Raw genomic sequence first — 13,072 nt, 5'->3', positions numbered from 1 at the left:
CACCTTCGTTGCCACTATTGTGTAGTGGGTTCTGGACCGCATGGCAAGGAAGAGACAGATGAGTACTGCACGTCAGCTCTTTATTGTAGGGAAGCGCATACTGAACAAAGGGGTTTACCAAGACCCCTTATATACCTAGTCAGGTACCATTCTGGCCAATCCAACCATCTGAATCTCCCACCAAAAATATTTCAGCCAATCTGGCCACAGTACAGCGCCCTCAGATGGACTGATGGTTCTTCAGAGCTGCAGCTGCTTACACCCATACATAACAACAATTGTCTGAGTAGAGGACCATGGCCAAAGCTGCAGCCTGGTCCCACACCAAAGTGTAAAAATTGAAGGTGCCCTAGCTCCGGCCATGCTTGCCATCCTGAATTCCATGACAGCAACTTTGCAAGGACTCATGCAGCCAACATGTACACCTCAACAGGAAGAAGAAGGAGTTGTCAAAAGTCAGCTGCAGTTCTAATGACAAAGAGCACAGTCCAGTACAGAATTAATGGCTGATGAGTTCAGGGCCAAAGAGCAAAGAAAAGAGAGATAAATAGGTGGTGTTGGTTGAAGTACATTCTGTAGTCATATACATAGATTGCCAAGTGCGTGATATTTCATAAGTGGCCACAGGAGCATTCCAACAGATATTACTTCAATGACTAATCATTAATATCATTTGATCAGCACTGTTGTAACTTCAAACACTTAAATGATTATTAAGCAAGGATTATAGTTATAACTTTAAGCCTACTTCTACCTGAATAAAAAGCTACTGACATCTGGGATGCCAACTGGCAAATTTTGTTCAACTAATAAACATATATTTCAAAAAATATTTTATTTTAATCTTCATCACTCTGGCCTCTCTCTAATCACAAAGCTGTATTTGAGATTTACCTAAAGATGCAAATTTGCTTTGAGAAACACAGATTGTATTCAAACATTCTGTGAGTAGTAGACTAGCAGAGCACACTATATGGAAGCTGGGCCAGTTGATAGAACAATCTGATGCCTGCCAGAACCCATCTTTCAGCACTATCACTCTCACTGAGTATGGAAAAAATATTTTAAATCACACAAGATTTTCCCAAACATGGGAAGCCAGATGTGGAAGGCAATCACACAAATCCAGGAAAAGACACAGCTGCTTTATTTAGTTTCAAACAGGTAGTATATACAAACTCATTATTTTACCCTTTGAATATACATGTTCACATAGTATTGCTCTCCACATGTTATTAGACTTGATTTCCCATCCTCTCTGATCACTATTATACTATCAAACATACAGTACTGAATCCCAGTAACATCTGGAGCCCCATAGGATTCCCATTTCTGGCTTTAGTCCAAAAAGATATTGGCAAAGAAACAGAAAATGTTTCCTAAATTAGGACACAAATTATTTCCACAGCTCTATATTCTTTCTTTGAAATAAATAGGATATTACTTAGATATAAAAATATTTTTAAAACATATATTTATTAAGATTATTTTCCAAACTTTTTTCATTGTTGTTGTGATAAATTAGTTTAGCACATGAAAATTAATAATATATGAAATAAATAATGCTTATATTCTAGCCAGTAATATTTATTTCCAGCATATGGACGTTCCTGAGAAAATGTCGTTCTTTGTTTTGTTTGTGGAAAGGAGGCACTGTTAAAGCAAGTACTTCAAGATTTATGGCAAGTTTTATAATTTGTTCTTTTACAAAAAAGACATTCAGAACAATATACATGCATTTTATAAGATGGCTGTGTTTGTTTATTTACCAACATTGTAGGCCATTTTCTTTCATGTAAATCTGATCATAAAATATGATCATGCCTTAATAATGATATTCCTATTTTAATGGCTCGTCTTTACGCATTTCCTATAGGTCAAAAGGATGGGAGAGAATCTGAACTCAAGGGGCATACTGTTTCAAGAAGAAAATGTCTCTGTCTAGGTGTTCATCATGAAACTTTTGTAGGGTACAAAGCTATAGCACTCTCTACTTGCTAGGCCATATTTTACCTGAGCTATCTAATCTTTTCTTAAATAAAAGGAAAAAAAGGGTGGCAACAAAGTGCAGATGAAGATTACTGCATAAATCTTGCCTAATTAAGAATCAGACACTCCTAGTAAGGCTCGCTTTTTGTAAATCTGTCCTTAATGGTACAGCTAAGTTTTGCTACAAAAAAATTCTAAGTTCAAAACAGACTGCCCAACATGCAAAATATTCCTGATCAGCTATGCCCCTCCTTCGATGTTTAATAATATTATAGCTCCTGCAACATCTATGCATACACAGGGGAAGCAAAGAAGGATATTGATAATGGTAGGTTTGTGTTATTGTTGTTGTTGTTGATGGACTCTCCACACTCTCACAGATATACATCTTTCCTCTGAGAATGCCAATGTGGAACCCTAAGAAGAATGAAATCATTAAAGTGGTGGAGCTCATTTCTGATATATTTTTTTCAATAAAATATTGATATTGTCATGAGCAATTTTGAAGGATTTTTTTTGTTCAATTCAGCTGATTTGCTAAAAAATATATTAAGTACCACAGTGGCCCGAATGTTATTTCCTTTCTAAACCAAAAATCACTCTTTCACGTTTTTCCAATGAACATAAAAAAGTTTTTATTTTCTTCTATACCTGGAACTCTGCTTTAACTACTAGGCAAATGTGCTAATAACAAATTTTATGTCACAAATTTCAACTGCTAGTTGAAAAAATGAGAATTAATCCTAGGAGAGGATGCTATCAATAGCATGTTAATCTGACCCTCAGCTGTTAATGATTTACGCTGCAATGTCCCTTGATACAATGAGTTCAACTGAAATGTTATTTTAACTGTTTCTGCTGGGTTACCTGAGAATGGAGTTGCTGAAAGGCATTGAAGGGAATAACTATTAGTATTTTGGAGGAACAAAATATATTTTTAATTTTTAAATCAAGTTAGTTTTTTTCCTATAGCTCATAATTCATTTAAATTGAGGATTAATGTTTAATCATCAGCATACTAAATAGAAGAAATTGCATAAACTTTGGAAGCATTGCAAAAGTTTACATAATTGGATATTAGTATATGAAGGCATTATTAGTACATGTTATTACATTATTAGTAGTAGTACATGTTATTACATTATTAGTTCATTGTTATTAAATAATGGTAGGTTTTAGATTTGCTAAAAATATATTAAGTACCATATATTAAGTATATATTAAGTATATTAAGTAAAGTATTAGTACATGAAGACAGATATTATATAGTTGCCATTAATGAAACTTGGTGGGATGAAATTCATGAATGATAGAAGGATACAAACTGTTCATACGAAACAGCCCTAACAAAAGAGGAGGTGGAGTTGCATTATATATAAAAGGTAGAGTTGTATTATATAAAAAAGATCACTATATCTCTATAGAAATGCATAAAATCAAGGATAAAAACCTCCTAGAATCCATATGGGTGAATATAAAGGTGCAAACTACAGCCCACCAAACCAAGAAGAAGAAATGAATGATATCTTTGCTAATCAATTAACAAATATATGTAGAAAACATATCACAGTAGTAATGGAAGACTTTAACTATCCTGATATCAATTGGAAGACAAACTCTGGAGCAAGTGAGAGATCTAACAGATTCCTAACCAATGTAGCTGACAGTGCTTTCAGAAATTGCAGGTGCTTCATCATTGGAAGTTTTTAAGAAAAGACTGGACAGCCACATGTCTGAAATGGTGTAGGTTTCCTGCTTGAGCAGAGGGTTGGATTAGAAGACCGCCAAGGTCCCTTCCAGCTCTATTCTGATTGGATCAATGAGGTTAGGATATTTAAATGTAATTTTAGTATTTGTTCTATTTCTTTATTAAACATAAAAGAGGAAAATAAAAAAATACAAAACCGGAAAGAAAGGGAAAAAAGCAACAAAAATATTTTATATTCATACAAAAATCATAAAGGCCAACTTTTAAGCACACCATGACATCTTGACCTCACAGAATAATATTGTTTATTTTAAATTATATTTAAGTGACTCTGAGAAGTCATAATGAATAGATTTTTTTAAAAAATCAATATAATAATAAAAAATAAAAAAATGCAATAAATTTATATTAATGACTAAAGATTATATAGTGCTCTTTCAAATATTTTTTTTTTAATTTCCCAGATTTCTATAACCTCCATCTCACCTAAATGACTCTTGGTATTTTCCAACAATATCATAAAATAATAAATAAATCTGTAATTTTTACTATAATGATTAGTTTGAGATGAGAAAGATATATGAATGAATGAAAGATTGAAATCCTTATTTAGACTTGTTTCAAAAATGTTCACCACACATGATAAATAAACACTTCTACATTCAACAAAGCAATCACTACTGATTTCAATGTTTCATATATGTGAATGTAGAATGTTGATTACTAATATTTTCCTGTATTTTTTGATGTTTTATGAAAGCAGAATATGCAGGATGGATAATTAAAGTTAATACGAACTGTAACATTTATGCCAAGGTTGCTATGAATATTTCTGCATCAATATTTAACCAGGAAACTGTATGATAATTTGCAGACTCAGAAAGATCTGTACTAATATATACAATACAATACACCTTTAACCAAAACCGTTATACAAGCCTCAAGTAAAACAATCTGTAAAATCATTATTTTAAAAAGCGTGCTTACAGATTTCCAACTGCATTGAAGCAGCGAACATAATATATTTTATATCACTCAATGGGAAATAAACCTAATTGTGCCTCTTATTTATTGTTTAGAGCAGGATGAAGCTAAATAGGCAGATTGATCACACATATTTTAAGAACGTAATACATAAAATTGGTTAAGTTTTTGATTGTCTCAGTGACAGCTAATTGAGAATTTTAGAAGTGTTGCATTATTGGCTTAGAATCATTATATATTTTACATATTTACATATATTGTAGAACAATGGTTTTCCAGATTGCTTTAGTGAAGGTTGTATAATGGTATTGGTTAAAGGTGGCCTTAGTGGTAAAAACCTTATATTAATGTAATTGTTATAGCTTAAAGTCTAGTAATGTTTCATATTTTCTCTCCTTGTTTTATACCATTAAATGTGTGTCCTGTTCAAAATACTGCGACTATGTTCTATAGTTACGTGGATTACTTACTGTACTCAAAAGAATTCTGAATACATGCAGAAAAAAATGGACATTTTCAGTTCTTGGCTTGCTTAAATCCTGCTAAATGCAATATTTCCTTCCGAGAAGCTTGCTTAGAATAAAGCTGTAAAGTTGTCATTCTTTTAATGAAATAATGCTGTGAGAGAAAAGCAGAGAATGGACTCCAATGTATCATAGAACTGCAAAGGTTTTCCGAGTCAAAGGTCAGCTATCTAATACACTGCCTGCCGATGCAGATACTCTGCTGTAAAAGGATCAGCGATGAATGGTGCATGTCCTCACTTCATATTATTGAGGCCTACACACCTGTCTCCTGTATGTTCCCATGAATAACCTAGTAAGGCATTGGATGTTTCTACTCATGAAGGTGCAAAACAATATTTAATTAATCAAATCATGTTTCTAACCATAATTATATTAAAAAACATTATGTAGTCATCCAAACATTCAATCTTTAAAATACATTTTGGGAATAAAACATTATTAATGCTTGTCCACCAAGACCAACAAAAAGTACAACTAACATTACAGAGCAGTGAGATCTGATTCATGAGATCATAACTTTAAAAAAGGCTTTGGGAGCTATTGAATCCAAATCACTTCTCAATACAGGAATCCAACCATCCTGACAAATGATTACAGGAAGTCCTTAACTTACAAACATTCATTTAGTGTCCATTCAAAGTTACAACAATCCTGAAAAAAGTGACTAATGACCATTTTTCAGAGTGGGAAACTGTGGTGGTATTGCCAAGATTCCCCCCACTCCTTCTTCAACATACTTTCCTACTTTCCAGCCACCTGACCATTCTTGCTACTCTTTTTTACACCTCTCCCAGTTTGTCATTTACAGACATTACAGTAATAATGAATTGGAATCTGATCAAAACAGAATATAACAGAACTGCTTCTTGTTTAATTCAGACACACATATACACAAACACACACATAAACAAAAATTGATTTTGCCTTTTTAAATAGCTATATCTGACTGACTCATGTTACAATTCCAATGTCCTTTATTTCTAAGCAGTTCTTTCATATACTATACTGGTGCATCTGATTTATTACATAAGTTTCAATTACACTTCATTATGCTGATAGACTGGCCCAGGGGTGTGAAACTTGCCATGTTACGTGACATGTCGCAACGTATTATGACTTTTTTCCCCCTTTCTGGAGCTGGGGTGGGCATGGCTTCTGCGTGATGCATCTGGTCCATGAGCCAGCAGTTTGACACCCCTGGACTAGCCCATCAGCTAGTCTATCAAGATTATATTAAACTCTCTATCTAATAGGTTATTTGTGCAAGAACCAGTTTCCAAAAGGTGAGAAACAAATAGAGTCAAAACAAATTACTGCATTAATTAAAATTAAAGAAATGTGGAAACCAATCTTTTCTCTCAAAAAACAGTGTGTTTAAGTCTGTTACACTGCATGAGCAGGATGAAGAAGTAAAAGAATTTGAAATATTTATTCCGTATAAAAAAAGACTGTATTTTATACAGAGCAGTTGCTGGAATTTCTTCCTGGCTTCATCATGCTTTTTTCTACAATTCACTTTCTTATCAGAGCATATTTGGAAGTTTATTCATGTCATTTTCTAACAAGCCAATCAAGAGATGCCTTGTCACCAATTTGACAGAATTAGCCTTTTGGCAAACCTACCTGTCTTAATCACTATATTATTTTCAAGAAGTTTGCAAATCAATTATTTTATGATCTGCTGTAGAATCTTCTTGGATATCAGTGTCAAGCTGAGCAGTATATGTATGTGTGTGAGAACTGAAGTGAACCTTAACTCCTTCCAACTACATGGATAAATGTTTTATCTACAAAAGTAGCAGATGTATTGCTTCTTTTCCTTTTATTTTGAATAAAATAAACAAACTGTTTAAGACTATCCTTTTGTTGTCCTTAAATTGTCTTCTAAGCTTCAGTCTTCTGACACTTTATCTACAAATCCTGTCTCCCTTTATGTTTTCTCTTCTTTTTGGGTCCTTTTTAATTTTTTCATTATTACTCAGGTTTCAGTAAGGGCATAATGGCATCTTCTATTTGATTTTACTGTTATTTTTCTCTTCATTGGAATTATGTTTACTTATTGTATGCTTTTAGTATCTTCATTTAGGATTTCTTTTTTCTTCCTTTTATCCATGTGAGTTGAGTACATATTATCTTCAAAGCAATTACAGTTACCCTCACAACAAAGCAGTTGTCTAATGAGTATGTCTCATTGTCAAATACATTCTTCATTCATAGTGAAGTGAGCAGAAAAACAAGGACACTCACAGCAGATCAAGATCTAATGACCATAAGATAAAACAGTAAGACAATCCTCATAACTGCTGAACCAGTTCTAAGGCTGTTATAAACAGACTGTCAGTCATAGGTTTTTCAAGCATTATAACTACATTTACTAAACATATTGTTCACCAAGCCAGATCCTCCAATATATACCCATCAGATTGATAAGTCTACAACTTTTTACAATTCCCAGCAACATGTTCAATAGCTGGGCCTGAGCAGATGAAATATGTAGATCTAGCCAACTGCTTTTAACAAGTGACATTTTACACAATAGACAAGCTTTGAAGAAGGAAATACGGATGTTCATTTCTTTTGAATGTGCATAGAGGGACTGTATTTTCTTATTATGCATCTGTAGAAACAATGGCAGAAAATCAAAAGAGGAATCAGCCTAGAGACTCTATGTGGCCACAAATGGACTACCTTGAACCTTTCTTGAATTCCATTGACCCTTATCTAATGGCAAGATAGTGCTAATCATTAGTGGAGTAATTTCATGCTCACAGGCATGATTAGTAATGTGTGCCCCTAATCTTTCACGCCTTACAGCATCCTAAGGTTCATTGTGGTATTTCAATGTTTAGTAAATATATTACATACAACTTATTAACAGAATATAATGTTGAACAAGCCTTATTCTTGCATACTTTATTTAAGAAAGGCAATTTTCCCATTTCCTATCTCTTCTTTACCAATGCAAGCTCTCTTTATCAGGACTCTATTTTTTTAAGTATCACAGACTGCAATAGAAGAATAGAAGTAACAAATAACTTCACTTCCATAAATTGCCTTCATTATTTTCTAAGATCAAAATGTCTGAATTACAAATACAGATAAATGGCATTCTTATTACTTGTTTGTACAATTAAGTGCTGTATGAATAAATAGTTCATATTTTACTTTTGAACTAATTAAACTGCTAACTGTATGGATTCTAAGTATTTGACATAAGATAAATGCTCTACTTGACCTTGGAACACAGCTTGAAATAGATGTGTAAAACCAGAATCTCTTAAAATTGCATTATATTATTAGCTACATGTCTCAATAGCTTTTTAAAGCTATTATTATACAATAAGCTATTCTATATTAGTCAAAGTTTATAAAAACCATTAAGAAAAATTAGGAATTTCGTCTAATTTTCCATTTCCCTTCTCTAAATCTGAAACAACCACACTATATAAGAGATTGAACTTACTCTGGAAGTCTTGAGAAGATACCTGCAGACAAAGATGTTATATCATCACTGTGGATAAATGAGACATGTCTCTTCTGGGCCCACTTAATTATGAACTCCAGCAAAATCAGGGTAATAAACAAGGGAGTTGCCTAAAATGAAAGGGAAAAGACATAAACAAAGTAAAGATATTATGTACATTCTGTTTTTGCTTTCCAATAATGATCTAAATTTGAACACACATATTTTGGTATTATTTCCTCTACAGAATTATATATCTTAATTAAGATATATATTATATATCTCAATGAGTGTATTATTGTAGATAAACATAGTTTGGAAAGGATGCTGAAAGTGCAATCCATGTACATCTCTATTCAGCCTGACCTAGAACCATTCTGGCCCTCGATGCTCAGAAAATATGTAACATGTATCTGTATCATTCATACCTGATTCTGATTAAGGGCAGAAAAACAATCTTTATATATTAAAAATCACTATGCCACAGGAGGGAGACAATTAGTGACTTTATTCAAAGTTCAATAAAAAACTAATCATCACCAAGATTAGAATACTGAATATATTCTAATCCATGACTGATTTTTTTTAATGAAGATGCCAACTAACGCCAACTGGATTTTTCCCTATTTCAGTTACATGGGGAATGGGGAGTGAGTTGGGTTTCTGGGAGTTTTAATTCCAGCACAAGTTGGAAAAGACTCCTTAAATGTAGCCATAATAAGTGATCAAACTAATATAATGTCTTGTAGACTGCTTTGCAGATGTTCTGCAATTGGGAAGTGCCATCACAGATCTAGCACACAATTCACTTAATACATATACCATGTTTCCCAAAAATAAGATCAGGTCTTATATGTATTTTTGGTCCAAACGACCCATTAGGACTTAGTTTGGGGAGATATCTTATTTTTCCGTGTACAGGAGGCAAAGAGCGTGCAGGGGCCAAAGCTGCAGCCTGCCTGCCCCTTGGCCGGGGCACTCTGGCACTGTGAAGCCCACATAGCGCAGGTGAGTGGGAGCACTGCTACTGCCAGCCTGGCCTTGCTGGACATGCCCCTCTGTCCCATCTGGTTGCTGCAACAGGGCAGGAGGCCATGTGGCACACTGGTGCCACCAACACAGGGTGAAGTGAGACAGGTAGCAGGCATGGACAGCAAGACAGGCAGCAAAGCAACCACACACCTCAGGGGCCCCGCAGCCAGGCCATCCAAACCCCTTCACCTGTCTTGCCTCACTTCGTGGTGGCAGCACTGGAATGACCACACTAATATTAATAAAGAATTAACATGTTTTGAAATAACATGACAAAAAGGCACCCTTACTCCTATCAACCAATACAATAAATATCAGCGATGGTCCCTCTTTGCATTCTATCTATAATTATAGACATAACCTCAGATTTCATCCTTAGGAGGAGGAATGGGAAAAATTCTGAAAGGCAGAACTGGATTTCTACATTGTTCTAAAGTTGATTTGGCTTAGAAATAATAAATAAATGTGGCATAGGAAATTAAGAAATTAATTATGAAATTAAGAAACCAGGGCAAAGTTCACATCCCATCAAGTCAAAAATATATAAATCACATTGTGTCCCAGAGTTATTTCATTTATTTTATTTGCTTGGGATATATCTCTTCTTTCATTCAGAAGAAACAACAGCTGACTTTTGTACTGCTGCCAGGAACATAAGACAGTGTTTGTTTCTTTTTCATATTTTTAAATTGTCCATCCCTCAAGGATGACAATACTTAGACTTATACATTGCTTCACAGTGCTTCACAGCCCTCTCTAAGCAGTTACAGAGTCAGTATATTGCCCCCAACAATATGCTGGGGACAATATGCTCATTTTACTGACCTCAGAATAATGGAAGGCTGAGTCAACCTTGAACAGGGGAGAATCGAACTGCCAAACTGCTGGCAGCTGGCAGTCAGCAGAATTAGCCTGCAGTACTGCATTCTAACCACTGTGCCATGGCTCCTGTAGAATGTAAGATTCATACTCTGAATCACTCCTGCATTTTTTTCAAAATACCCTTAAAGGAAAATTGGGCTGAGAGATAGTGACTGGCCCAAAGTACATAAATGCAGCCACTTTCTCCCAGTCTTTTTATGTTGAGATTCAAAAAGCTAAGCAAAAAAGTTCATTACTCTAAGAAATGTACAATAATATAAAAATAATATGTTCCTTCTAACTAAAGGGGAAGGAGTGAAAATAGGGAGGCTATGTCTACGAAGCTGTACACTCATATGGTTCAAGTCAGGTTCAGAATGTAGCATACTTTGGACCAATTGCCATCTTTTCCCAAATGTATGCACTACTGAATAGCCCCCATCAACCTTAAGACAATGAGAGTTATCCCTCAAAAGGTGTCTTCTTTCAGTTCAGCTTGATTCCTGGTGACTTCATTAAACATTTTCACGTTTTCTTAAGACCAGTGAGATAGTTTCTCTTCTCCTGGGGTATTATTTTTTAATTTCCTAGTTTAGCCACGAGCCGAGTTTTTCTGTGTCCTGATTCTTCTGCCATTCAAACGCAGCTTTTTTTGGAAATCAGTTAGGTTGGCTAAAGATTACTGCCTAACCCCAAGATTCACAAAAGACAATCTTCTTCCAAACGACTTGGTGATTTCATAAACACCTCCCTGCACTCGCGGAGGCGGGGGAGTCAGGGTGAGCGGAAAGAGAGAAAACACTTTCTAAATAAAAAAAATCAGAAGAACTTTTTCCTCCGCGCTGAGGGTTCAAATGTGAGTTTTCAAGGTCCCGTTTTCATCCCGTTCACAAACCGGCTGCGTTCTCCAAACGCAGCGGACTTCGCAACTGTAGCAGTTTACTGCACAGAAAAGAAGGGAAGGCACTTAGGAAAGTGGGATTAGGAGCTCTCACCTTGTCCACGTATTCGGGAACTTCCTCGACGCTGCGGAAGGAGCTCTCGTTGGGACCAAGAACATAAAACATGGCCCGGAACTCCTGAAAAACAGAGACAGCTTGTTCAGGAGTTGCGGCGGTGGCTGCCATACTTGCGGGCCTAAAACGTTTGCACCTCGGCTTCTAGAAAGTGGCACCTCCTCTTTCAAGCGAAGCTAGAATGAGAGAAACAATCCGATGCGGACACGAAAATACTTTAGCTCTGTCAACTGGAAGAAAGTTCAAATCACAGGCTATAAAACAATTAGTTTCGGAATGCGATTGGTTTCGCAGTTGTGGTGTGTCATCATATGTCATAGGGAGGATTAGTTTCTCGGTACGTTCCTGAGCGAGGAAAGCCTTGGGCATAAGATCAAAGAGATAACGTTAAGTAAACAGTGGAAAATGTTGCCAGTTTGTGGCTTAATTTAAGAGTCATTTTAATATTTTCGCAACTGTGAATTGGTTTGAGCACATTATTTTTTAAAATATGCTTTGCACCACCGAGCACCTTTAACTAATGGGAGTCTGTTAGAAGGTATCCTCTGTAAACAGAAGTTAGAGCTAACATATTACTGTATGGAAATTAAGACTGTCAGTTAAAAATGCAAGGTTTCCCATTTCTCCAGCATCATGCATTTTGAAGGTTTGAGGTGGAGTCCCTAATGAAAATGACATAGGCTAGTGCCAAAGGATGTGTCTGTAGTAGTCCCTTAGTGCTATATCCTTCCAAAAGAAAATCACCCATTATTTCTGGTGAAAGGAACATCTCACTGCATTTCGGTTTCAATAAATGGCTGAAAGATTTCTCTGTATTTGTATATTTACAATATGATCAGAGTTTGGGAGAGGAGAGGACAGGACAGGACAGAATCTGGAAGGGACCTTAGAGGTCTTCTAGTCCAGCCCCCTGCTCAAGCAGGAGAACCTATGCCATTTCAGACAAGTGACTGTAGTCTCTTCTTAAAAACCTCCAGTGATGGAGCGCCCACGATTTCTGATGGCAAGCTGTTCCACTGGTTAATTGTCCTCACTGTTAGGAAGATTCTCCTTAATTCCAGGTTGCTTCTCTCTTTGGTCAGTTTCCAACCATTGTTTCTTGTCCTGCCCTCTGGTGCTTTGGAGAATAGTTTGATGCCCTCTTCTTAGTGGCATCCCCTCAAATACTGGAATACATCCCTGTTTCTTTTCTTTAGACAAGCCAAACCTACGTCCTGCAGCCATTCCTCATATGTTTTAGTCTCCAGGCCTTTGATCATTTTAGTTGCTTTTCTCTGAACTTTTTCCAAAGTCTCAACATCTTTTTTGCAACATGATGACAAAAATTGGTTGCAGTATTCCAGGTGTGGTCTTACTAGGGTTTTATAAAGCAGTTCTAATACTTATGTGATCCTGATTCTATGCTTCTGTTTATACAACCCAGGACTGTATTGGCTTTTTTGGTTGCTACTGTGCACTGCTAGGTCATGGTTAAGTGATCGCCCTTTAGGAC

General features: G+C 35.7%; 1 protein-coding gene across 1 annotated transcript in view; it reads right to left on the bottom strand.

The window, feature by feature from the left end:
* Nucleotides 1-11,792, bottom strand: part of AGMO (alkylglycerol monooxygenase) — a 178,056-nt gene extending 166,264 nt beyond the window's left edge. Inside the window, exons 1-2 of the mRNA XM_083376950.1 lie at nucleotides 11,560-11,792; nucleotides 8,672-8,802 (exon numbers count right to left, since the gene is read on the bottom strand). Of these exons, the coding sequence (XP_083233076.1) occupies nucleotides 8,672-8,802; nucleotides 11,560-11,691 (263 nt within the window). The 5' untranslated portion in view covers nucleotides 11,692-11,792. The remainder of the gene's footprint in view (nucleotides 1-8,671; nucleotides 8,803-11,559) is intronic.
* Nucleotides 11,793-13,072: the final 1,280 nt, after the last annotated feature.

Source organism: Vipera ursinii (assembly GCF_947247035.1).
Source record: "Vipera ursinii genome assembly, chromosome: Z".
Classification (NCBI taxonomy): Eukaryota; Metazoa; Chordata; class Lepidosauria; order Squamata; family Viperidae; genus Vipera; species Vipera ursinii.
This window is presented reverse-complemented; position numbering and strand designations above follow the sequence as displayed.